At 57.0% G+C, this 25,170-nt stretch overlaps 3 protein-coding genes across 11 annotated transcripts; 2 read left to right on the forward strand and 1 right to left on the reverse strand.

The window, feature by feature from the left end:
- Positions 1-209: 209 nt before the first annotated feature.
- On the forward strand, positions 210-6,518 carry IRF9 (interferon regulatory factor 9). 4 transcript variants are annotated; one of them, XM_059913961.1, is made up of 10 exons: positions 210-312; positions 1,083-1,263; positions 1,586-1,769; positions 2,009-2,139; positions 2,228-2,309; positions 2,413-2,484; positions 3,102-3,443; positions 4,287-4,402; positions 4,550-4,717; positions 6,432-6,518. In XM_059913961.1, the coding sequence occupies exons 2-9, from the start codon at positions 1,084-1,086 to the stop codon at positions 4,676-4,678; spliced, it is 1,236 nt and encodes a 411-aa protein (XP_059769944.1). In that variant the 5' UTR covers positions 210-312; position 1,083; the 3' UTR covers positions 4,679-4,717; positions 6,432-6,518. The 4 variants fall into 4 exon arrangements, with proteins under 4 accessions (XP_059769944.1, XP_059769942.1, XP_059769941.1 ...); XM_059913959.1 differs by lacking the exon at positions 6,432-6,518 and adding an exon at positions 4,829-4,984; XM_059913958.1 differs by lacking the exon at positions 6,432-6,518 and having other exon boundaries at positions 4,550-4,984.
- REC8 (REC8 meiotic recombination protein) lies at positions 6,450-16,375 on the forward strand. Of its 5 annotated transcripts, none has more exons than XM_059913948.1 (20): positions 9,424-9,492; positions 9,802-10,306; positions 10,529-10,645; positions 10,746-10,814; positions 10,933-11,075; positions 11,160-11,235; positions 11,328-11,448; positions 12,533-12,608; positions 12,963-13,042; positions 13,281-13,374; positions 13,499-13,571; positions 13,665-13,756; positions 13,924-13,973; positions 14,299-14,433; positions 14,743-14,809; positions 14,913-15,079; positions 15,259-15,307; positions 15,571-15,637; positions 15,730-16,039; positions 16,151-16,375. In XM_059913948.1, exons 3-20 carry the CDS (start codon positions 10,590-10,592, stop codon positions 16,178-16,180), a joined length of 1,755 nt encoding a protein of 584 aa, XP_059769931.1. In that variant the 5' UTR covers positions 9,424-9,492; positions 9,802-10,306; positions 10,529-10,589; the 3' UTR covers positions 16,181-16,375. The 5 variants fall into 5 exon arrangements, with proteins under 5 accessions (XP_059769934.1, XP_059769932.1, XP_059769931.1 ...); XM_059913952.1 differs by lacking the exon at positions 9,424-9,492 and having other exon boundaries at positions 9,654-10,306; positions 13,281-13,416; positions 15,730-15,861; positions 15,933-16,039; XM_059913947.1 differs by lacking the exon at positions 9,424-9,492 and having other exon boundaries at positions 9,654-10,306; positions 15,730-15,861; positions 15,933-16,039.
- On the reverse strand, positions 16,342-25,126 carry IPO4 (importin 4). Of its 2 annotated transcripts, XM_059913943.1 has the most exons (30): positions 24,798-24,907; positions 24,631-24,717; positions 24,423-24,502; positions 24,304-24,345; positions 23,739-23,868; positions 23,471-23,650; positions 23,157-23,222; positions 22,950-23,051; positions 22,780-22,863; positions 22,359-22,523; positions 22,205-22,258; positions 21,937-22,046; positions 21,539-21,647; positions 21,248-21,377; positions 20,945-21,058; positions 20,728-20,841; positions 20,363-20,483; positions 20,121-20,232; positions 19,897-20,012; positions 19,710-19,787; positions 19,576-19,633; positions 19,372-19,477; positions 19,077-19,270; positions 18,884-18,925; positions 18,368-18,493; positions 18,051-18,259; positions 17,812-17,944; positions 17,627-17,731; positions 16,842-16,911; positions 16,342-16,716 (listed from the first exon to the last, which is right to left on the reverse strand). In XM_059913943.1, exons 1-30 carry the CDS (start codon positions 24,864-24,866, stop codon positions 16,586-16,588), a joined length of 3,237 nt encoding a protein of 1,078 aa, XP_059769926.1. In that variant the 5' UTR covers positions 24,867-24,907; the 3' UTR covers positions 16,342-16,585. The 2 variants fall into 2 exon arrangements, with proteins under 2 accessions (XP_059769926.1, XP_059769927.1); XM_059913944.1 differs by lacking the exons at positions 16,342-16,716; positions 16,842-16,911; positions 17,627-17,731; positions 17,812-17,944 and having other exon boundaries at positions 18,058-18,259; positions 18,368-18,513; positions 24,798-25,126.
- Between the last annotated feature and the right edge of the window lie 44 nt (positions 25,127-25,170).

Below are 25,170 nucleotides of genomic sequence, written 5' to 3' on the forward strand. Positions count from 1 at the left end.
TGCGCCACCAGGGAAGCCCGCAAGGAGTATCTTGAGGGAGGAAAGGGAATGAGCCTGAGGCAGTAGGGTCCCTCATCCAGACTCTGACCGCAGGATTCCTACGATAAGATTCTCAGATGCTGCTTCCCCCTGGTGGTAACCAGTTACCCTGCAACTCGGAGACCACGTGATTTCGGGGAAAAGGACCTCCCTGGAGGAGAACTGAAACTTAGGGTGGGGACTGTAGAAAGGGGCGGAGAGATCCAGGAGCTGCCTAGCCGGGAGCTGAGCTGAGGTTGGCTGAGCCCTGGGACAGCCTGCACAGCAGCTCAGGTAAGATTAACCAAAAATAGGTGTCAGCCTGGGTCTAGGCGGGAAGGCCCGGCTAGATTGGAGGTGGTGGGTAGAGGCTCCTGGAGACCCCTCTGCTAGACTGAGGAATAGACAGAAGGCCTGTGAGCTGGGGAGCTGGAATTTGGCATGAGTGAAAGACTTATGGGGGGGCCTGCATCCCAAGCCTTCTAGGCGAAGGACAGGAGGACCTGCTACCGGGTTGTTTGGAGAAGAAGACTCTGCTGCTCTCCCCTGATTGTTTTCTTGCCTCCTGGTCCTGCCCACTTCCGCCCGCCCACAGCTCTGCCCCTGTCCCCAGCTCCCTGCCCCACCTACCCCTGGGACAAGCAGAGGGAGGGGAAGGTTGGGGGGCATCGAAGGATAGGTTGTGGGGGTGGTGAGTGAAGAGGGTTGATGAGGCATCACAAGCAGCCACTGTGTCTGTAAATACTTGGGGATCCAGACAGGGCCTCTCACCAGGAGCAGGACACCAGGGGAACAATAGATTCCTGAAAAACCTTAAAATTAAGACCAATGCCTAAGGTTCCCTTCCAGATGTCACAGCTCGGGATGTTAAGAAGAAAGTATTTTTGGTCATCGCTAGTGACAGCAGAAATAATTCAGCCTCAGAAGTTTGAGATTATGTCTATAGAGGCAAAAGATGGATGAGATCTCTAGGGGCCCTTGCCGGAATCCAACCCCAAGGGCCAGGATCTCACTCTTCCCAAAGTATCAGTTCCCCTGACACTTCCTGCTGCTTTTATCCCCAGGATGGCATCAGGCAGGGCACGTTGCACCCGAAAGCTCCGGAGCTGGGTGGTGGAGCAAGTGGAGAGCGGGCAGTTCCCAGGAGTGTGCTGGGAAGATGCGGCCAAGACCATGTTCCGCATTCCCTGGAAGCACGCAGGCAAGCAGGACTTCCGGGAGGATCAGGATGCCGCCTTCTTCAAGGTGAAAGGCCCGGAAACTGGCCCCTTGGAGGGAGGGATGGAATATACCCTGGCACTGTCACACTCAAGCGGTTGCGTCCACCTGGGTTTCAGATAAAGGGGAGGTTGCAGGGTAGAACCAGCTACATTACGTAATTGTCAGAGCCCCATGCAAGATGAAAATGCAAACCTTAGTAAGGATCTCAAGGTGGCAATAGCTGAGCATAAACCTAGCATAGGCCCTTCTGTGTGAGCGCTCAGGCCACACATCCGTGAAGCCAGCCTCAGTAAAGGATCTGCGGTCCAGAACATGCTGCCTGTTCTTTACTTCTGCTGTGTCCTAGGCCTGGGCGATATTTAAGGGAAAGTACAAGGACGGGGACTCGGAAGGCCCTGCTATCTGGAAGACCCGTCTGCGCTGTGCTCTGAACAAGAGTTCTGAGTTCCAGGAGGTTCCTGAGAATGGCCACAGGGATGGGGCTGAGCCCTACAAGGTGTACCGGCTGCTGCCACCCGGAACCCTCCCCGGTGGGTGTCCCTTTGGCCCGCCACTCCTAGAATCAGCAGCCTGGGGAGGAAGGATGGAGCCCTGCGCCTCCTGGGAAGGTGGTGGCCTCCCTCAAGGCCCCTCGGTCAGAGTTCTGCCCTGTCCTTGGGGAGCAGGTTCCCTGCCAGTCCTGCCCGTCCTTTCACTGCCTCCTATCTCTCCCCTTCCCTCTGTGCCCACTTAAGGCTCTGACCTTCCTCTCCCTCTCAACGTTCCACAGCTCAGCCAGGGACCCAGAAATCACCGTCAAAGCGACACCACAGTTCTGTGTCCTCTGAGAGGAAGGAGGACGAGGTTACCACGAAGAACTGCATACTCAGCCCCTCCTTGCTCCAGGACCCCCTCAAAAATGTGAGAGCTGGTGGGGGAACCAGGTGGGTCTGAGAGCAGAACAGTAACTGGGGGAGAGGTGGGCCAACGATAGAAACTGTGTCTGTAGGAGCTGGTGGAGACCAGTGGGGGAGCAGCCTACTCAGACTCCGGGAGCAGCAGCAGCGGCAACAGCCCTGAGCCTCAGGAAGGTACCACGTGCCCTGCCTCTTGTGTTATCCTCCATGCCACACCCTCTGGCCCTTGGACTCCCCAGTCTGCTCTGAATGACCAGTGCCTCTGCCTCCCACCCAGGTAGGGACACAGCTGAGGCCCCTCTCCAAGGAGATCTGGTGTCCCCAGAGCTTCTGCCCCCTCCAGGTTCAGGTACTTGGCATTTCTGACTCACCCCTGCCCCCATCCCCCCTTGTCCTCCTGTGGCTATGCGTGTGTTACCTAATCTGTCAGGGCTTGCAGCAAACTGGGGCCACCTTACTCAGAGGCACTGGTTTCTAGGCAGTGCGCCTGCCACCACTCCAAACAGCTCACTTCTCAAAAATACCCCCTACACACTGTGTTCCCTGGAAATCCACTTTGAGACATTGATTCTGTGGGTTAAGTAGAGGACCGATCTCTGGGACCCTCTTGTAAACTGTAAGGCCCTGGCCATTAAGGCCTCAGTGGGAATCTGTGTATTAGCTCCTCTCCTGAGTGATGGGAAAGTATGACGGGAAGCCCTCTGGGCTGCCGAGGGTTGGCGGTGAGGATGAGGAGGGAGGGCGCCTTCTCTATCCTTAAAAGGTGTGGCTACCGCCCCCACCTTGCGGCCTGCTTGGTCCTCACCAGCCCTTACCTAGTTTCTCTCTCTGAGCCTCACGTTCCTCGCCAGCAAAATGAGGGTGCTGGATTTGCAGGAAGCCCCTCTTCATTTCTCCAGAGCCTCTTGCTGGCCAGTGGGCCCCTGGGGAGGGGCGCCGGTGCAGCTGGCCTTTCTTTGTCCGCAGACTACTCTCTGCTGCTCACCTTCATCTACGATGGACGTGTGGTGGGTGAGGCCCAGGTGCAGAGCCTGGACTGCCGCCTCGTGGCTGAGCCCTCGAGCACCCAGTACGGCATGGAGCAGGTGATATTTCCCAAACCCGGCCCACGAGAGCCCACCCAGCGCTTGCTGAGCCAGCTCAAGAGAGGGGTCCTGGTGGCCAGCAACTCCCGAGGCCTCTTTGTGCAGCGCCTTTGCCCCATCCCCATCTCCTGGAATGCGCCCCAGGCTCCACCTGGTCCAGGCCCGCACCTGCTGCCCAGCAACGAGTGCGTGGAGCTCTTCAGAACCGCCTATTTCTGCAGAGGTGAGGCTGCTCCCGCCAAGCACCTGAGCCCCTTCCCCCACCTCTGTTCCCCCTCCATGGGCCCGGCCACCGCCCTGCGCTCCCTCCAGCACATCCCCCATCACAGCCCAGGCATGGCCCCTGCACTCGTGCAGTGCTCAGCCCTGGCAGCCCCCCTTCCCCAGCCAAGGCCGCAGAAGATGAGGACCAGGTAAGCCCAGCGCCAGGGTGTCACGCCTCGTGAGCACCGCCACATGGGAACGTACAGTAATCATGGGAAGGTGCGCCTCGCGGCACCCCCACCGGACACACCTGCACAGCGACCACTCACACATTCGCGAGAGCTGCGCGCATCACGTGCCCTCGCCCACCGCTCAGCCGCCCCTCAGCTTGCCCCTCTCCCATCCACGCTTGGAATCCCACTTCCTGCCTCCATTCCACTCTCAATTGGACTTCGGGAGTGGGGGCCCGGAGTATACGGGACCCAGGGCCACAGGGTGCCCTAGTGCAGGGAGGCTGTGAGCAGGCAACAGAGGTGTGGCCCAGCTGTGTTAGCAGCCAGGGCTGCCGCCGAGAGGACTGTAAGCTCCCCCAGCTCCCCCAGGTTTCAGGTTGTGTGATGACTGGCTACCTCTAAAAGGGGGCCCCTTTCCCTATTTGTCCACAGGCGAGCAGCAGCTTAGTTCCTAGCATTTCCCCTGGCACCAGGCAATAGCCTCACCACCCCGAGGCTCCTGCTCTGGCCTTGGTCTCTGAGTGGCCCCACTGCCACCCCTCTTTCTCCATTATGGGATCCTCCCCAATCCCTCCCTGCCTGAGACCCTCTGTCTTCTCTTTCTTCCAACTCTTGACCTTTTCTCTCAGACCTGGCCAGGTACTTCCAGGGCCTGGGCCCCGCACCCGAGTTCCAGGTGACACTGAATTTCTGGGAGGAGAGCCCTGGCCCCAACCACACCCCACAGAGTCTTATCACAGTGCAGGTGAGTCGGGATAGGGCAAGAACAGCCTGCCTGCATGGGAGTGGGGTGTTCAGGAGGAAGCGGGCCTCCCGGGGAAAGAGCCCCTGGGCGTAGTGTCCGGCCCTGCCTGCCGTGCTCACAACCCCCTCTCCCCACCTCTTCGTGCAGATGGAACAGGCCTTTGCCCGACATTTACTGGAGAAGACTCCAGAGGATCAGGCAGCCATCCTGTCCCTGGTGCAGAGCGTGGAGGACCCGGCCTCCTTCTCCTCTCTCTGTTCCTCCTATCTGCTTTGAGAGAGCCTCTTCCTCCACACTCTTGACCTGCCTCCCACGGTGATCATTCTCATTGGTTGTCTGTGGTGATTTAGTCCTTGAACTCCTCATAGACCCTGGTTGGTGGGGAACTCAAGGATGACTTTTTTTTTTTTTTTTTTTAATTTTGAGATATACCCTCTTTCGTCTCTGAGGAACTGAACTGGACAAGTCCAGATGGCGTGAACTCAGGGGACCTTTCCCTCTGCCCGCAACCCTAAAACCTAGCACTTTATATTTTCTTAGATCTTCACTAAGGATTGAAAATAAAATTTTATTGAAAAGGAATCAGCATCGGATTTGTTGAGAGAAGAAGGCAGCAGGGTCACAGAGAGATGATGGGGATGTAACCTGAGGGCAGGGCACTCGGGTTCTCTTCCTGCTGGCATCTCTGGGCCCCTTTCCTCTCCTCCAACCACAGGTTCGGGCTAGCAAGCTGTCTGGGCTAGGAAGCTTTGGGTTCTGGGCCTGGCTCTCTGTACCCTCTAGGCAACCAGGATTAGGGAGAGGGTTGGGGTCAGCCAAAAAGAGGGGCACTGAGCCTATGGCCACTGTAGCCGCCTTCGTGAGGGAAATCCGGTGTCCACAGTCCTTGGCTAGAGGCCTCCGATTCAGCCTAGGGTTGGACTCTGGCCTGGAGGTCTCAATGAACAGACCTGAAACGATGAGCTAGAGGCCCTGGGGCCTGGCAGGGGAGGAAATCAGAGGGAAGAGTGGCCGAGCCTCCTGTGCCCTGGTGCCTCTTCTCCCAGTACCTGGGGCACTGTCACCCCAACTGAAGGCTGCTCCCAAACAGGTCTCCTCACTCTACCTGAGCGCCACGACAGACAACGTGGCCTAGACTGCCACATCACCAGCACTCTGTCTGCTGGGATCTCAGGGGTCCAAATCCACCAACACCACTCTCCCTTGCCCCATGTTTATCTTGCTCCCAAACTGGTAGTTCTTCTTCACAAGGCCACCGGTCGTCCTACCTCATCCTACACTAATCTCCACCAGACTAGTTCACCGCTTAACCCGACTGCCACAGCCTCCAGCTTCCCGCTTCCCGTACATGACACCAAATTGGCGGAGAGGTAGCCTCCCAGACCAGCTCCTTCCTGCCATGTCACTTTTATAAGCTTTGAGTGGCTTACTGACATGATCAAATCTGGGTGTCTAGATTCTTGAGGAACTTCTTGCTGTCTCACCTGACAAACTTCACTGCTTTTGAGCCTTTCTGCCTCCTTGGACCTTCCTTGTCTTCAGTCTCTCTCATCGTCATCCTGAGAAGCCAGGAACCCCAACAGGCATCTGCATAGGCAGTGAGGAAATTGGATACTGAGTGTGGAGGTGCACAGGCTCTGCTGAAATCCCTCCTGGACCTTCACTTCATTTTTCTGTTATACCCCACATCCAACCCATCAGCAAATCCTATCATTCCTTCCTTCAAAATCTATCCTGAATCTGACTCTGCTTCCCTCACCAAGACTGGTTCAAACACCATCATCTCTCACACCTCTTCTTTCTGCTTCCTTCCACATCTTTTCTGCTTCCACTCTTGTCCACCTTCAGCCCATTCTCAACACAGAAGAGATCCTCTTAACACATAAATCTTATCATGTCATTCCTCTGCTTGAAATCCTCCATTGGCTTTCAATTCACTCAGGGTAAGAGCCCAAATCCTTACAATGGCCTTCAAGGTGATATGGCCCCTATTCTCCTTTCTAACCTCACCCCTTGCTATTCTCCTCAGTTACTTTGCTCCAGGCTCCCTGAACCCACCAGACATTTCTGCCTCAGGACCTTCGCACTTGCTGGTTCTTTTGTCTAGAACACTCTTCCTTCAGGTAAGCACATGACTTGCCCCCTCTCTTCAGAGAGGGCTTCCCTGAGCACCCAACCCAAATAGCAGCCCTCACTATTTTCTATTCTCTTATGCTGCCTCATTTTTCTTCATAACACTTATTTACCACTTCACACATTTCTATGTGTCTACTTGTTTATCATCACTCCTTCCCTATTCCATGAGAACAGGGACTTGTTTCGTTCATTGCTATATCCCCAGCGTCTAGAGTAGTGCCTGGCACATGGTAGGCATGTAATAAATACTTGTTGAATGAATGGACAGATGAATGAGCAAATTACTGTGTCCTTTATCTCTTAAACTAGGTCCTAAGCACCTTAAGGGTAGGTGGCCCCACTTTATCATATTTGTGCCCCAGCGTGAACACTTATGAACGCTGACAATATACGTACAGTGATCGAAACAATTTGTAAGTATCATGTAGAAGCCAATTTAGCCAAGCACCGTGGAATAGGGATTGGGAACACTGGAATTCAAAAGAGCAGAGTTCCCAACCAGGCTGCCACTAAGGAGCTGTGTGGTCTGGAACAAACAGTCCATATGGGCCTCTGTTTTCTCATCTGTAAAGGCAAGTCTTGGACTAGATTTTGAAATCCCGTTCAGCCTTGATATTCTGTGGTTGTAAATTTAGGGCAGTTGCTCATTCCTCTGACAAACATTTGCTGAGCTAAGTTTCAGGCACTAATGGAAAAAACATGAACCTCTCAAGAGTTCCCGGATTGAAGGAACAAAATAAAATAGGGTCAGCTTGGCTGCAATAAGAGCTGAGTCTTTTTTTTTTTTTTTAATTAAACTATAGTTGACTTACAATATTGTGTTACTTTCAAATGTATAGCAAAGTGGTTCAGTTATATATTTTTCCAAATTCTTTACATCATAGGTTATTACAAGATATTGAATATAGTTCCTTGTGCTATACAGTAGGTCCTTGTTGGTTATCTATTTTATATATAGTGGTGTGTATCTGTTAATCCCAAACTCCTAATTTATCCCTCCCTCCCCTTTCCCCTTTGGTAACCGTAAGTTTTTTTCCTATGTTTGTGAGTCTGTTCCTGTTTTGTAAATAAGTTCATTTGTATTCTTTTTTAGATTCTACATATAAGAGATATCATATAATATTTGTCTTTCTCGGTCTGACTTCACTTAGTATGATAATCTCTAGGTCCATCCATGTTGCTGCAAAAGGATTATTTTGTTCTTTTTTATGGCTGAGTAGTGTTCTATTGTATATATGTACCACATCTTCTTTAGCCATTCATCTCTTGATGGACACTTAGGTTGCTTCCACATCTTGCCTGTTGCAAATAATGCTGTCATGAACATTGGGGTGCACATGTCTTTTCAAATTAGAGTTTTCGTCTTTTCCGGATATATGCCCAGGAGCAGGATTGCTGGATCATAGGTAGCTCTATTTTTAGTTTTTTTTTTTTTTTAATAAATTTATTTATTTATTTATTTTTGGCCACGTTGGGTCTTCCTTGCTGCGCGCGGGCTTTCTCTAGTTGTGGCGAGTGGGGGCTACTCTTCGTTGTGGTGCGTGGGCTTCTCATTGCGGTGGCTTCTCTTGTTGCGGAGCACGGGCTCTAGGCGCACGGGCTTCAGTAGTTGTGGCACCCAGGCTCAGTAGTTGTGGCTCACGGGCTCTAGAGTGCAAGCTCAGTAGTTGTGGCGCACAACTTAGTTGTTCTGCGGCGTGTGGCTTAGTTGTTCTGCAGGGCTTGGTTGTTCTGCGGCATGTGGGATCTTCCCGGACCAGGGATCAAACCTGTGCCCCCTGCGTTGGCAGGCGGATTCTTAACCACTGAGCCAGCAGGGAAGTCCCTATTTTTAGTTTTTTAAGGAACCTCCATACTTTTTTCCATTATGGCTATGCCAATTTACATTCCCACCAACAGTGTAGGAGGGTTCCCTTTTCTCTGCACCCTCTCCAGCATTTATTGTTTGTAGACTTTTTAATGATGGCCATTCTGATCGAAGTGAGGTGATACCTTATTGTATTAATAGTTTGGGGAGACTTCCCTGGTGGTCCAGTGGGTAGGACTCCGTGCTCCCAATGCAGGGAGCCCGGGTTTGATCCCTGGTCAGGGAACTAGATCCCGCATGCATGCCCCAACTAAGAGTCTGCATGCCACAACTAAGAAGTCTGCATGCCTCAACTAAGAAGTCTGCATGCTGCAACTAAGAGATTCTGCATGCAGCCAAAGTAAATATTTTAAAATAAAGCAAAATAAATAGTTTTGACTTGCATTTCTCTAATAATCAGAGATGTTGAGCATCTTTTCATGTGCCTGTTAGCCATCAGTATGTCTTCTTTGGAGAAATGACTATTTAGGTCTTCTGCCCATTTTTTGATTGGGTTTTTTGTTTTTTTTTGATATTGAGTTGTATGTGCCGTTTGTATATTTTGGAAATTAAGCCTGTGTCTGTCGCATCGTTTGCAAATATTTTCTCCCATTCGGTAGGTTTTTTTCCTTTTGTTTATGGTTTCCTTTGCTGTGCAAAAGCTTCTAAGTTTGATTAGGTCCCATTTGTTAATTTTTGGCTTTATTTCTTTTGCCTTGGGAGACTGATCTAAGAAAATATCGCTGCAGTCTATGTCTGAGAATGTTTTGCCTATGTTCTCTTCCAGGAGTTTTATGGTGTCATGTCTTATTTAAGTCTTTAAGCCATTTTGAATTTATTTTTGTGTATGGTGTGAAGAGCTGAGTCTTAATAAAGAGGCAGAAGCATGCCCTGGAGTCAAGACTGGGAAGGATATTCTAGGCCAAAGAAATGGCTGTGCAAAGGCAGGAGGCATGGGGAATGGGATATTTGTAACTACAACCATACAACTTATATTGCACAAAGAATTTTTGAGACAAAACAGCTTTTGTACGCTGAGAAGTATGCCCTGCATCCAGCAAAACTAAAGTCTCAGCCAGGAAAACATTCACAACTGGAAAACAGCCAGGTGAGGAATGCCACAACCTAAACTGTTCAAATTTAGGAAATGACCCGGCCAGTGCCCTCGTTGCTCCCTGTGAGGTCTTTCTTCCCCAACGACCTGGGGCGGCTCCAAGGCCACCTCACACCCGTTTCTACCTCCCTAGCTCACCATAGGCCCTAGGCTGGGAACAAAGGCGGACCAACCAATTGCTACTAGGTGGGATTTGGGGAAAAGGGCAAGGTCTAACCGCAGGTCAGGCGCCCCAAACAGGGCGTGGCGGTTGCCCTTGGCATGACGCAACCTCCCCGGTAGCTGAAGCACCCTTGTTACCAGGCTCGCCGCAGGTGAGGCTGGGGTCTGCTCCCCGCTCATTGGTCCGAAGAGAAGCACCTCTGAGGAACCCCTGTTGCCCAGGCGAGGAGGAGAGCCCATTGGTCGGGACACCTCACAATGCCCCCCCCCGCCCCACCCCCCGCGCGTGTGCAGGGTTCTTCCCATTGGTTCGCTGCCTGCCTCGGGAGCCCCCTGTGGCCTCCAACCAGGCAGCCTACTTGGCACCCTGCAGCGAGTGCCCCCAAGCTGACCCTGTTCCCCATTGGCTGCTCTGGGGGCCGCCGCCATCTAATGAGGAGAGAGGCGCAGAGCACGAGCTCCCTGCGGCGGGATCTAGCCTTGCAGCAGCGGGACCCGGCAGGGGCCGAAGCTGTGCAAAGGCCGAGAGACCGGCTTCTCTGCGGAGGACACCCGTTCTCTCTCCGGACCTGGTCTGGGTCGCAGCTTGGGCTTCCCGTCGCGGAGCTGAGCATCTCCAATCTGGAACCCAACCCGCGAGGCTCCAGTAAGTGCGAAGCACCCACGCAGCGTGCGAACCGGCTCAGGGCGGACGGAGAGGGTGTCCCTGCTCCTGTGTATCCAGTGTGCGTCTCCATTTACTTATCCCCTTAATCGTTTATCCACCCATCGTTTATCGGTTCATTTATTTGGCATTCTGGGTGCACTCGCTGCGCCGCTTGTCCACATCCTTCTCTCCGACGGTGTTGGAAAATCCTGTGCCCTGAAGAATTCGGACTGAGATCCCAACGGAAGAGTGGTGTAGACGAGGGTGCAACCCCAGAGGGACCATGTTCTACTATCCCAGCGTGCTTCAGCGCCACACGGGCTGCTTCGCCACCATCTGGTAAGGGAGGGCTGAGCCAGGGTGGGCGCACCGGGAGGGGCGCCCAGGGATCCCAGCCTGAGGGCTTCTCCTCCATCCTCACTCCTCGTCCTTCTTCCAGGCTGGCAGCAACGCGCGGCACCCGGTTGGTGAAGCGCGAATACCTGAAGGTGAACGTGGTGAAGACCTGGTAAGGCCCAGAAAAGGCCAAGAGTGGCCTGGGGCCATTGTGGGTTAGGGGATGGATTACGCTGGGCTGTGGGGCTGGTCTTTGGCGCAGCGGTGATCAGGGCGCGTCGTTCCCCCAGCGAGGAAATCCTCAATTACGTGCTGGTACGAGTGCAGCCCCCGCTGCCAGGTCTGCCGCGGCCCCGCTTCTCCCTTTACCTCTCAGCCCAGCTCCAGATCGGCGTCATTCGGGTCTACTCTCAACAATGCCAGTACCTTGTAGGTAAGGCTAGAAGGCTCTGAGGTGGGGCAGAGCTGAGTGGTCCTCCCATGGGCTGGCGCCATATCTTGCCCTCCCTGCCCGCAGAGGACATCCAGCACATCCTGGAGCGCCTGCACCGGGCCCAGCTGCAGATCCGCATTGATATGGTGGAGGCTGAGCTGTGAGTGTGTCCCTGGGACTGGGACCACCCAGTCTTTGGAAGGGAACCTCCCTGCTTGGCCTCAGTCCTTGACAGCCCCCATTCTCCCTCAGACCCAGCCTGCTACTGCCTAATCACCTGGCCAGGATGGAGACTCTGGAAGCTGCTCCAGACCCCTTTTTTGGGATGATGTCTGTGGAACCCAGACTGCCCAGTCCCTTGAATATCCCTCAGGTAGGTCTCATTCCCCCTGGACACCTCAGACTGATGAGTTGCCAGTCTGACACTAGGGTGGGGGTGGGATGGGAGCCTGCTACAGCTCTGCCCCACAGAAGTCATTGCAGTGCAATTGCCATGGTGGACCCATCCAGACAAGCCTGCTGCACTTACCTATTCAGGACCAACCTAGAGGCAGCTCTTGTCTCCACACCATTCCAAGAACCAAGCCCCCAATCCACGCCCTCAGTGTCCCTCGGCACTGGGTTTCCCATGTCCTTGTCCATCCATTCCTAACACCCCTACAGCTTAGACAGTATTACTTCCTTCCTTCAGTGGCTCCCCACTGCCAACAGAATACTAGCATTTAAGGCTCTCCATACCCTGGTCCAGAGGTAGCCATCCCTAGACATCTCTCAGCACATCCCCTGGGCATCTTTGGCTCCCAGACACCAGCCTGGCCCCTATGCCGCAAAGATGCCACATTTACTTCTTTGCTTTTGCTGTTTCCCTAGGCCATAATGGTCACCCCTTGTTCTCTTACAGTCCTCGCTCAATTGCTACTCTTTTCCATCAAGTCTTTATACCACTCCCGGCCAGAACCAAACGTTGTTCTAAAACTCAGCACATCACTAGGGCTTTGTTTATCCTTTGTGTTGACTCTTTTTTTTAAAAATTAATTTATTTTGTTTTTCAAAACAACTTTTATTGAAGTGTAGTTGATTTACAGCGTTGTGCTAGTTTCGGGTGTACAGCATCCTTTGGCTGGCTCTTGCTGGGGTCGTATACAAACTCGTCTCCCCACTAGACCATATAGTCCTTAAGATCAAGAATCTTTTCTGTTCCCTCTGTCCCCAACACTTGACATAAGGATGCAGTACTTCTTTCACAGACAAATTAACACAGTCTAGATGATTGGGTGGGGGCAGGAATGGGAGGAAAGGAAACCGGATGGTGAGTGGGTTCACTGCATGCTGCTGTCAGTGCCACAGAATTAGGCATAAAGGGCTATCACTGTCCATTGTCTGAATAAGGTTGTGAAAGTGGGGAAGCAGGGCGCTGAAGCTGAACCCTATCTTTTGTCCCCAATCCCTCCCCAAAGATTCGACACCTCCTAGAAGCTGTGGTCCCAGAGAGAGTTCTTGAAGAGATCCCTCCTGAAGTTCCTATAGAGCCAGGTGAGCAGTGAGAGCCTTCTTTTTGGTGAGAGGCAGAGGAACGTCCAAGAGCTGAAGAAATCACTGTCTTTGAGCTTCTTTCAGAAGCGAGGCCCTGTGAGGGGCACTGTATGTGTATAATGTCGTCACTGCTCACAAGAGTCCTATGAGATCAGAATTATCCCCAGTTTACAGATAAGGAAAGTGAAGCCCATAGTGGTTAAGCGATGTGTCCTGGGTCAGCTTGCCAGTGACTAGCCAGGGCCTGACTAGAACTCAGGTGGACTTGACTCCAGAGTCCATGCTTTTGTCTTACCACATGGGTGGTGGGACTTGGAAAGAAACAGGGGCTGGTGTGACTTCCCTCCCCTCCAGAAAGGATTCTGATCACTGTACCGTCTCCCGAGGCCATCACGCTCCTGGAGGCGGAGCCCATACGTATGCTAAAGATTGAGGTGAGCTGACCCCCTGCACATGGAGTCTGAGGCCCGAGTCCTGCTTCTGATGGCCCAGCCCCCCTGCATCTGCTTCTTTCTGCCCCCAGAGTCCTGCCTTCTCCACTTCCGTTTCCCCACCACTGCCCCCAGCGCCGTAGCACCCACGGGCTTCCTCGGTCTGGCCCAGCCCTGTGGCATGTCTCTCAGACAGAAATGGAATTGAGTCCCCTCGCCTTGGTTCTCCCTCTCCTGACAGGGTGAACGGGAACTCCCAGAGGTCAGCCGCCGGGAATTGGACCTGCTGATCGCAGAGGAGGAGGAAGCCATCTTGTTAGAGGAACGTCGGCTAGGCAGGTCCATCCGGCCGCGTAGGGCCCGCCCGGTGCTGGATGGTCAGACCCCCGGCACGGGCAGTCTGGGCTGTGCAGTGTTCCCATCTCTTCTGTGTTCTGAGCGCTGACCTTCTCTTCGCAGAGTACAAAGAGGAGCTCCTGGCCCCAGAGAGGGAGATCACAGTCCCCCCGCCCTCACCTCTAGCTCTTGCAGAGTAAGGGCAGGAACCCCTGGGCCAGGTACCCCTGGGCCAGGTAGGGGTCATTGCTGGGAGGGTATCTTCATTCTCTTGCCCATTTCCCCTCAGGGTGGAGGAGGCTGCAGAGCTACTTCCGGCTGAGGTCCTGGCCCCTGAAGAGCTGAAGCCACCAGGCTGGGAGCCCGAGGTCCTACTTCCTGGTGAGTACCTGGCGTGCCAGGGTCCTTCCCGGGGGTCCCTGCACAGCTGCTGCAGACAGTGGCCCCGTATTCTAACTTGCTGAAGGGAGGACTCTCTAGCATCTCGCCTGGGTGGCTCTGAGGGCAAAGAGTGTGGGGCAGAGCTGGGACCTCGAGTGTTTTTGCAGAGATAACCCCCCCGCCGGAGCTGCGTCTGCCAGCCCCACCTAGCCCAGAGGTGAGTAATGCTCCTCCAAGCCGCCTCCTTTTCGCCCTCCTCTGCCAGAACTGCTCACCCATTTTCAGTTTCCCCAAGCTGAAGGCCACTGCTAGCTTCCACAGGCCTTTGAGCAAATTAGTAAAAGGTGCCCCTGTCCACACCCCATTTTATCCGGATGGGCACCTCATACAGGGTGGGAGCTGCACCCGCTCCCAGAGGCCCCACCCAAGCCCCCTCCCGGGGCACCGCTAGGGACGGCAGGCTGGGACCTGTCTGCAGTCCACGAGGACCACAGGGAAAGGAGTAACGGGTAGCCTTGCTCCCACCTCCCCTCCCCCCTCAGCGGAGGAGGCCCCCAGTCCCCCCACCTGCTCGCCGCCGCCGTCGCCGCCGGTTATTATTCTGGGACCGGGAGACCCAGATCCCCCGGAAGGAATTCCAGGAACAAATGCAAACCAGAGCCCACTGCCGGGAGTGTGTGAGTACAGCCCAGGCTCTGGAGGGATGGAGGGAGGCAGGTGCACGTCGGGCCTCCTAAACTCCTGGGGGGAGCCTTGAGAACAGTCCCCAAAGTGCACATGTTGGGAGTTTGCCCACATACCACTTCATTACCCCGCCTAGCACATCCCAGGGCATCAGTTGAAAGTCCTTTTAGCAACGAGCAGAGCAGGCAGGAGCATGAGCCTGAAAGAGCTAGAAGGCCAGAGGCCCTGGAACAAGGCACTGCAGGTGGATAAGGGGCAGTGGCTCCTTCCTAACCGGGCTTCCGGCCTTTCCCACCACACAGCCAATGGTGCAGCCTCCTGAGAGGATGATCACGAGCCCCGCAGAGCTGTTCCGAACCCCGACTCACTGTGAGGAATGGTGGGAGCTGGTGTGTGGGATCCTCTGAACCCCTATCCCTCACTCTTGGTGTTCCTCACGCCTCAAACCCTCTCCCTGCTGCCCCGTCCTCAGCTGGCCGGCTACCCCAAGAACTGCTGGCTTTCTGGACCCACTGTGCCCAGCCACTCCCGCTAGCACTCCGGAGAAGGCCGCCCCCGGAGCTTGAGGAGGAGGAAGCTGAGAGGGAGGCGGCAGCTGAGGAGGAAAGGAGAAAGGCTGAAACTCCGAGCGCTATCGAGGTAACGGCACCCTCACTCCTTCCTGCCTTGCCTGAGCTCCAACAGGCTGCTTTTTTCTGCCCACGTGAGCCATGGGCACCAGGTCCCAGCCAGGCTGGTTCAGGGCTAGGCCTGCTTCACCCCTGCCCCCGGTGCTTCTGTGATGCCTGGGGTCTTAGTTCTCTTTCTCTCATCTCCAGGTCCTGAGGGAGGCCCTGGAGCCCAGTGGGCCCCTCATGCTGCCTTCAGGTAAGTACCTGGAGAAGGGACGGCGGAGACCACCACCCTGACCACTGTGCCAGGAACCTGCTGCCCCCACTGCTGACAGTTCTTGTCAGCGCACTTAACATAGGGAAGCACAGACTGAGACTCTTCATCCCCTCCCCCCACCCCCTGGGTGCTTTTTAACAAGTCACTGCCAGCTCGGGCACCCAGGTGGACCAGGTGGCCCCAAAATCCCAACCGCTCAGATGCAAACAAACCCACTCAGGACCTTGCCCTCTCCCTGACAGAGATCTCCCTAGAAGCGGCTGAGGAGGAGAAGCCCCGCATCAGCCTCGTCCCCCTGGAAGAACGGTGGTAAGCAGCAGCCCCAGCTAGGATGGGTGTGCCCCTCATCACTGTCACAGCTGCCACCTTCCCTGCTCCACCCAACTCCCGTGTTCTCCTAGGCCCTGGGCTGAGGCGGAGCTGCCAGAAGCCCCTGCATTGCCCGTGGTGCCTGAGCTCCCTGAGGTGCCTGTGGAGCTGCCTGTGGAGCTGCCCCCAGAGCCTGAGCCGCTCTCGCTGGAGGCTGTGCACAGGTACCAGGAAGGGCGTGCCTCCGTGGGTGGCCTGCGCTGCAGCCTCAGCTCACAGTTCTTGACCCCCACAGGGCAGTGGCACGGGAGCTGCAGGCCAACAGGGAGCCTGACTTCAGCAGCCTGGTGCCACCTCTCAGTCCCCGCAGGGTGGCCGCCCGGGTCTTCTACCTGCTCCTGGGTGAGCGAGGAACGTGTGTGCCTGTGTGGGGGGCGGGGAGTGGACACACAGGCCAGAGGCTGCTGTAGGGACCCTCTCCTCTGACCAGCCCTCTCCTCCCCTCTTGACCAGTGCTTGCTGCACAGCAGATCCTTTGTGTGAAACAAGAGGAGCCATATGGGCGCCTCCTGATCCAGCCAGGGCCCCGATTCCACTGCGGTTAGAGCCAATTTACAAAGCTGCCAGGGAACCCGCTACGTTAAACAATGTCCTGCCTCACTTCTGAACACGGATCTCTATCCTTCCTGCTCCCAGAGCTACTGTTCAAGCAGAAAATAAACTGCCTTTATTACAGAATGGTGTCATGACTCCGTTTGTATTGTCCCACAGCACGACAGACCCAGCCCTAGGGGACACCCCCGTAAGGCAGCAGGTAGGGCTGAGACTCCAAGTGGGTATGAGGCCCAGGCCCAGAATCTTTGGTAAGGCGTGAGCTGGAACTGGGCTGAGAACTGGTCTCGGGCGTGGGCAGGCTCTGTTCTCTCTGGCCCAGCGGCAGCCCGCAGTCTAGGTGAGGCCCAGGATGGCCTGGAGCTCCTGGGCCTTGTTGCCAGGCAGGGAGCCCAGTGCTGAATGGAAGCTGTCAGCGTGCTGTCTGGCCAAGAACGTGAGGAGCAGCAGCAGCGACGCCTTGGTGTCTGGGTGGAGAGTGAAGGGGGAGGAGTCTGGGGAGGGCTGGCCCCCCATCCCTAGCTGCCCCCGGCCCCCTGAGCCCTGCTGCTCCCCGCCTCCCCCCAGCCCTGCCCACAGCTGCCACCCTCACCTGGTGGGACCTTGTTCTCGGCCAGGATGAGGCTGCAAATGCGCAGGAGCTCTGGAGCCACATCTACAACCTGTGGGGAAAGCAGGGCTGACTCAGGGGCAGAAGCACCCCTGGGCCCCAGCACTGGGGTGGGTGGTAGGAGCCCCGGAGAGGCAGTCTCCCACCTGGGCTGTTTGAGCGATGCTGATTAACACACACGCCAAACAACTGTGAACCATGAGAAGAACCCTGAAACAGGGTGGTAGTAATGTTTTTTGTTTTTTGTTTTTTTTTGGAGAGCATGAGACTGTGACCAAAGGTATTTGAAATCACGGCCTCAAGACCAAAAGAAGCCCAGACACTCAGGAGCTCCACCCACACAGTAGTCTGCGAAGATGCAAGACAAAGGTGATGGACACAAGAGCACTGGGACATGAGTCCCAAAGCTAGCCACTTGATGCAGACAAATCTCATTCAGAAAGCAGAGCTGCTCTGACTGGAAAGGATGGTGGGGTGGCCCAAAGGACCCAGGCTCCATGGAGCACAGTCTGAAAGAGCCTAGTCTAGGAAATCAGCCTAGGAAAGCTGTGACTTCTGCCTCAGACCAGAGGGTGGAAATGAAACCTCCCTGAGGAAAAATGCTACGTGGTGAGAGGAAGCCCCTCCTCTCCCATTAAACGCCTTGGCTGCCAATCCTTGCACACCAACAAGAAAGCCGAGAAGAGCAGCTTAAACTGATGCCAACCCTGCCTGTCAATGAGAGTGGAGCATCAAGCCCCCTCTAAGGGCCCCAGCGTTGGGGTTACCTGGTCAGGGCTGCTCTGGTACAGGAAGCTGAAGAGGTGCCCTAAGGTGACCCACTCCTCCAAATCCTCCTTCAGTGGCAGGGCGTGCAGCAGGGCAGCCAGCACCTGAACACAAAGAAGACTCTGGCCTCCAGCCCTGCACCCTCCTCAGCTCCCTGGCCCTGCCTGATGCCCCCACCCCTCACCTGGGGCTCTGGTTTCCTCGTGGGACTGGCCATCAGCAGGCGGGCAAGTGCCCCACAGATGTTGTCATGGACACGATCATGGCGCTCCCTCGCCAGGAGGGGCAGCAGGAGCCCCAGCAGCTTGGGGAAGTGTCTGGTCCACAGTCAAGGAACAGGCACGCGGGGAGACTGCTCCCATCCCGAACCCCAGGGACACCCTCCCAACCCCGTCTGGGCCCCCTCCTGCAAGCCGAGGATACTCCTGGGCAGGGCGACCCCCGTGCTCCGCCAGCACGCCCAGCCCAAAGACGGCATTGCTCCGCACCTCGGGGTCCGCCTCCCGGGCAGTGCTCAACAGCACGGGGAGCAGCCTGGACACAAACTGGGCCGAGGCGGCACCCAGGCCCTGAATGGACTCCGCCAGCGTCCCCACCGCAAAGGACTTCTCTGCCACTGTGTAGCCCTGTTTCTGGTGGGGGGAGGAGTGCGAGTCAGCCTGGGACTGGGACAAAGTGGGGAACTGGGCACAGGGGGCACGGGCGGAATGGGGCTCGAAGCCAGAGGACAGAGCACTCACCGTCTTGCAGAGCAATAATGGCAGGAAGCCGGCAAAGAAGGGGGCAAAGGCATCTCCCCCGGCCGCAGTGGCCAGGGCAGGGATGGCCTCACCAGCATGCTCCAGCAACATGGCGTCGTATTCAGCCTGCAGGGCCAGGTCAGAGGCTGGACACCAGGGCCAGCTCTGAGACTGGGGGCACCTCCCACCATACTCCTCCACGGCTGCAGGTGGTCTCCCTGAGGGCTGCCCTTGGTTGACAGGACTGGCCCCTTCCAGGCTGGGTTTGTTTGCAGCCCAGCTTTCCCTCCTGGTCGTCCTACTCCCACTATCAATCCAAGCCTACCCCGAATCCCCACCTCCAGGAAGCCTTCCTTGAACACCCACTGCCTTAGTGGGAGTGGGGTTGGTTGTTCCGAGCCACTACCAATCTTTTAGCAAGCCCCGTACCCCCAAGCCACGCCAAGCATGCTGTCCACCCCGTCCCGTGGAGACCAACTGGGCTGCCTGGTCCCAGTCTGCACCCGTAGCTCTTACCTGGTCCTCATCCTCCTCCTGGTCGGTGTCCTGACAAGCTGTCTGCAGAAAGAGGGCGCTCAGCTCAGTCTGGGCTCTCCTGCCCCTTCTCCTTTCCATGGGTGGAAGGAGGGGGAAGCTGGACTGGTAGCCTCTGGCTAGCCCCACCCAAGGCGGGGCCACCTCCTCACCCTGCAGCCCGCCGGCCCCTCACCTTCCTCTGCAGCACAGCCTTGAGTGTGTGGCAGAGCTCAGCAAGCCGCCCGGGGGGCTGCAACGCCACGCTCCCAGAGCCGCGCAACACTGCCGTCAGGGCCGACAGCACGGCCATCACCACCTGGCGCTCCCGCTCCCCGTTCACTGCCCGCACGTAGGATGGCACCACCCGGGCCAGCGCGGCCTGCAGAGCTGGGGACACGATTGGCTGAAGCCTTGGTCAGCCCCTGCCCCCTCCCCACCCACCCCCTGCTTCCAGAGGCCCCAGCCTGGACCCGGCCTCGCCTTCTCACCAGCAGTGTTGGGTTCCGAGGGGCAGCTTTGACAGGCTTTGTGCAGCGCACAGCAAAACTGACCCAGGGCCTCATGGGCTGCCTTCCGCACGTTCAGGTGAGGGCACTGCAGCACGAGAAGGGGCAGGACGTGTGTGCTGCGTGCAGGGCCGGCACAGCTCCTAGCCCCCAGACCTCACCCGCCCCGCCCCCCGCCCCACTCACCTCCAGCAGTGTGAACACTTCTTCAAAGACAGTCTCCATGTACGGAAGGAAGGCCACACTGTGGACAGACACACCACCATGGGGCAGGGGCTCCCAGGAGAGGTTCCCAGTGCCAAGGAGAGGCCAATGCTCACCTGGCATTCACAGAGATCTCCCCCAGCGCAGCACAGGCGTCTTCCTTCTCATCGAAGAAGGCGTTTTCCACGCTGTACCTAGAGTAAGGTGGGGAGGCAGCAGCAATCAGGCGCCAGTAGAAGCAGAGCTGGCCCTGGGCCCTTGTCCAAGCCAGGATCCCCCAGACCAGAATGGCACCCTCCGCACCCTGAGATCTCTGAGTCATCCTCCTCTTCCTCATCCTCCTCCGCGAGCTCCTCCTCTTCCTCCCCACCGCGCTCATCGTCAAACAGAAGGAAGGTGCTGCTTCCATTGTACTGAGGCTGGAATGGGGAGGCACAGCAGGGACTTTGGCTCAGCTGGGCCCAGGAGAGAGATCCCATCCCAGCCCTGGCCGTCCCCAACTGGCCCAGCCCACCCTGTGTGCTCACCACAATGCCCTCGGTGGAACGCAGTGACAACAGCATGAGTGTGGTGATTCGTGGCAGGTGGGGAGCGAGGCTCTCACCCATCAGCCCCGATAAGGCTGCAAACAGGCTGTACCTGGCGGAGACAGGCGGAAGCTTTATAGTCCTACCTGCTGTAGCCAGACAGGACGGGGGAACCCGGGGAACCCATGGTCCAGAACCGGAGGACTGGGGTCTGGGTGGGGGCGGGGTGAGGGCTCACTCACGTGCAGCGCCGCAAGTCAGGGTCGTCTACCTGGTCACACAGGCCCAGCCCCAGCTGGCAGCATTCCTCAGCCAGGGGCCTCATGGGCTCCCCTACTGCTCGCGCCAGCACCCCAAGTGTCTCTGCAGAGGCAAGGGCTCGGTTAGCACCAGGATGAGGCACTAGGCCAGAGGTGTGCAGGGCCAAGGCCTAAGGGACCAGAGATAGCTAGGCGGCGGGGGGTGGAATTCAGAAATCCCTTCTACTCCTGGGTACGGTGCGAGCGCAGGAAGACACCTGTGCTGCCCCGGGGCGATCTCGAGAACGACAGGTGAGCATCGGCCCTTCCCCAGCACTGGGAAGCCCGCCTAGGAGTCCCTCGCTCACCCAGGCTCTGGATCCGCACAGGCTGAAGGTCCTCATGGCCTGTCAACAGGAATTCCCGCAGGTGCTCCACGATGGTGGGGAAGTAGGGCAGCATGGAGGCCTGGGCAGCCGTGGCTGCAGCATGGAAGGACAGAATCAGAGCTGGAGAGTGAGCAGGGACCACCTGCCGCAGGCACCCGGAGTGAACCCATGCTCCCGCCTCCTGCCTCTGACTCACCAATGGCCCCCAGGGCGCTCACAGCCAGCTCCTTGGCCCGGGAGCTGCTGGGGTTCCTCAGAGGCTGCAACATACACTCCATGAGCTCCGTAAGGTAGTGCTGCACTTCAGGCCCTGTGGGAACGGGCACCCCTCTACCAACCAACCCAGGCCTCCTACCTGCCTCCAGGCCGACCCTCCTTGTGGCCCTGCCACATCCCTCTCCCCACCACGGGCAGTGGTTCGTGGAGCTGCACCTCCTGCCCCCTTCAGCCAAAGCGACAGCCCCGTCCCCTCCCTCATACCCCCAAAGGGCATCGCCACCTAGGTTCTCCACGAAGTTCTCCAGAGCATAGCAGGCCTTGGCTAGGTGACGTGTGCACCCAGGAGGCACGGACTTTAGGTAGGCGAGGAGCAGTGGCATCACCTCCCCGGAATAGCTGCGAATGTGGGGCTGGGGAAAGGAGAAAGGCGGCCTGAGTCAGCTCAACTGCAAGGCACGCACCTAAGTACTGATGGCAGCAGGGATGCCTGAGGGATGGGGCTGAGGGGAAGCTGGTCTCTGGGACAGGTGGGGACTCTGAAACAGTGGCTGCCCACACCGGCCTTGCTGACCTGTAGGTTCTCTGAGAACTGGCCCAGGGCAAAGAGCGCAGCATTGCGCACAACCTGTGACGGATCCTCCAGGCTCCTGCACACGATCTGTAGCAGTGGGGACAGCAGTCTGGATGGGGCAGGATAAGAGGATGGAGTCTCAGGGGCAGGACCTGAGATCCCTGGGCTGAGCCATTCTGCTGTTTCCCCTGGGAAAACCAAGGCTTTCTGCCACCAGATGGTGAGCACCACCCGCTGACCCTGACAGCTGGGGTATCTTCCAAACCAGGACACTTGAGTGTGGGAGCAGACACTAGTGATGACTAGGCTCAAAGGACAAGCGGAGACCAGGACTGCCGTGGGCAGTGTGGTCCTCCTCCCCATGGCCCACCCTCACTCCGAGACAGGGGAACAAATACCTCTGCCTGATGTGGTCCCCGGCTCCATCCGAGAGCACCGCCAGCACCAGGAGGCCAGCCTTGCGCTGGTATGGGCTCTGGCTCCGCAAAGCCTCTTCCAGCATGGGCATCTAGGGGAGCAGATGGCACTCTCCTGAAACCCCAGCACGAGCCTGCCTGTTCCTGCGGCAACAGGCCTTCCACACCTACCAGGGCCCAGACATCCTCAGGCTCGGGAGGCTAGGCAAACCCGGGGGTAGGAGCACTGGAAGGACAAAGCCACACTTACCAGCAGAGGACAGAGCTTCTCAGGGGGCAAATGGAGTGCCAGCATGTCCACGACCTGGAAAAGGACAGGGAGACTTTGATGGACTCCATCTCTGCCCCCCAACCTCCCCCAACGACCTAACACCCCTGCCCCCGGCCCCTGTCCCACATCCCACCTGAACGGCAAAGTGCTTGGGCGTCTCCCCCACCAGCTCAACATCCAGCTCTTCCTCCTCTGAATCCTGGTCCTCAGGATCCAGCTGACCCAGGGGGGGCTCGGCAGCCATGATGGGGAAAAGGGTGTGCAGCAAGGGTGGCAGGAGGCGATTCTTCAGTAAGGCCTTAAAAGGGAGAATGGAACGGTGTCCCTGAGAATCTGTTCCCAAGATGGACTCACATTAGAAATTCCAGCCTTCCAGGCCACAGGGGGTCCAGCAGGAGATTCCCAATCTCCCAGCCAAGAGCTGGGCTGAGTCCAGGCCCAGCCTGGAACATCTTAGCCATGGTACTTTACATATCCCCAGATGGACAGAAAGCTCCAAGAGTGAGATGGAGAAGAAGATGGAAGTGGGGCGATGTGTGTCAGAAGGCACTCACCTTGCTCTTGACTTTGACCAAGAAAGTGAGGCAGCAGAGAATACGCACACGTATTGCATCACCCAGGGCCACGTTTCTAGCCACCTGCCCAGAGACCAACTCGAATCAGAAACCGGCAAGGAAACTCCCAGCAGAACAAGCAGCAGGGACAGTGCCGACCCCAGGCTCACCTCCAGGCAGAATGTGAGGACCTCTGAAAGGTGGGAGGTGATGATGGGCAACTCTGACTCCAGCAATTCATCCAGGGCCTCCAAGGCCTCACAGGCCTTTGCCTGCCAGACAGAGAAGTCACGGGGTTACTATGCTCTTCTTCAGTGGACCAGGCTGAATGCTCCTGCACCCTCCTTCCAACAGAGCTCCTACCCGAATGTCCTCACCTCGTCTACAGGGATCAGAATCTGCACGGCCACGATGAGCTTGGGCACCAACATCCGCACGAGAGGCTGGAGGACACAAGATGAGCTAAATCACAGGAGCACGATGCAGCCTAATCTCCAGCCCCAGAAGCTGGCAGCTTCCTCGAAGCCTGCACATAGCAGGAGCCTAGGCAAAGCCACCCACAGGATCCCCTCTCAACTGTTAGGCAGGACAAAAAGCAGAGAAAGAATCTTAAGTAGCTCTGCATCCCGCAAGGGTGAGGACACGAAAGCCCGAGGGTAGGAGGCCAGGAAGGTGAGGGCCCACATCTCACCACATCATCAGTGCCAAGGTAAGGGGCCATGGTGGTCAGAGTGCGCAGGGAATAGAAGAGGAGCCCAGGAGAGCCCACATCACCAAGGGTCTCATTCAGAAGCCGAAGAAGCTCCCGGTGGTGGGGTCGGAAGGCCTCAGGCCGGGAGGTCACCACCACACTTAGCAGCAAAAGCCCCATCTGCCCAGGAAGAGGGGTTGAGAGGGAAAAGCTTACATGGTCTATCCAGCCTCTGGGTCCCTTCCTCCCACCAACCATGTGGTAGTACCTCTCTCTCAGGGACGTGGAGGCTGTGGATACTGTTCTGAAGAAGCTGCATGAGCTGAGGCCAGGCCTCCAGGCCTTCTTTTCGAAAAACGGTAGCTGAGAGCTGGGCCAGGCTAAGACTCACAGAATGCCTGCAAACAGGAGAGATTCCCCACCCCCAATCACCCTCCAGTACCCTTCCCTGTATGCGATGGCCCTGCCTCCATGGGGTGGCCAGGAGAGAAACCTCCAGGTGTGCGAACAGGGCCTCTGCCAAGTTGGGACACAGAAGACAACGTCTCAGAGGGACACTAGCAGCACAGTGGGTGTGCAGTGTGGTGAGGGTGACCTCACTCATGCTGAATTTCAGTTCTGTCTTCCAACTCGGCTTTGGCAGACCATCACAGCCCACGCTCAAGAAGTTTCATCTTTAATACAGCTTGAGAGTCGTTCCTCCACCCTTGGTCTAGAACCTAAGTCCCTGCCCTCCAAGAGCCAGCCTGGAGCTGAAAAAGAAGGCAGAAACCCTGAGAAGCTCTCAGCCTAGAGTCAGTTAGGGCCCTGAGAGGAGGCAGGTAGACACTTACTCTGTCTCTCTCTGGAGGACCGTCAGGATCAGAGACTTGATGCTGGAACACAGGTGGCAAGTATTTGGTACCCAAGAACCGCCTCAGCCCGGCCCCGCCCCACCCCTGGCCCCGCCCACCTCTCCTGTTGCTCGGCTGCCAGCCGTCGCCAGCCGGTGCTCAGTCGTCTGCGGGTCAGTACGGCCGCGAACTGGCGGATCTGGGACGAGGAAGCAGGCACGTGAGGGTCCGGGCAAGAAGGTGCTGAGAGAGTTGCCGAGGGCAGGAGCTGGGGCTTGACATGTGGCGTACTATGGGAAACTCAGCAGGAAGGGGTAGGAACCTTACCTGAGGGTCGCCCGCCGAGGCCAGCAGTTCGCAGAGCGCGGGCAGGGAGGCGGGGTCCCTAAGAGCGATCTGGAGCTGCTCGGTGGCCTGGGGAGAGCCGGGGGTCAGAGTCGGGCCGTTACCGCAACGCCCCCGCTCGCCCTGGCCCGGTCCCGCCGGCCCCATACCCGGCGGATGCGCTCGGTGTCCGGCAGCAGCAGCTCCCGGAGGATCTGTTCCAGGCCGGCGGGCTCCATGACAGCAGGGGAGCCGCCGCTGCGGGGCCGGAGTTGGGGGAGGGACAGCACGTGGAGGCTCCGAAACCCGTTTCCGGCGGAAAGGGCGTTGCTCCGCGCCCCTCCCGTCACCAGGGTGATTCAATTCGCTTCGCGCAGAGCTCGGGCTCCGCCACTTCCGTTGGGCGGAGCGCCGGCTGAGCCGCGGAAACAGGGCCCTGGTAATGAAGGTTCCGCTAGCCGACAGTTCCTCAGCTCCATGAAGAATTCGAGTTCCGTTAATTTCGCGGCCGACCCGCCTTCCTAGGGGACAGTGCCCTTAACG

Source organism: Balaenoptera ricei, chromosome 2 (assembly GCF_028023285.1).
Source record: "Balaenoptera ricei isolate mBalRic1 chromosome 2, mBalRic1.hap2, whole genome shotgun sequence".
NCBI lineage: Eukaryota > Metazoa > Chordata > Mammalia > Artiodactyla > Balaenopteridae > Balaenoptera > Balaenoptera ricei.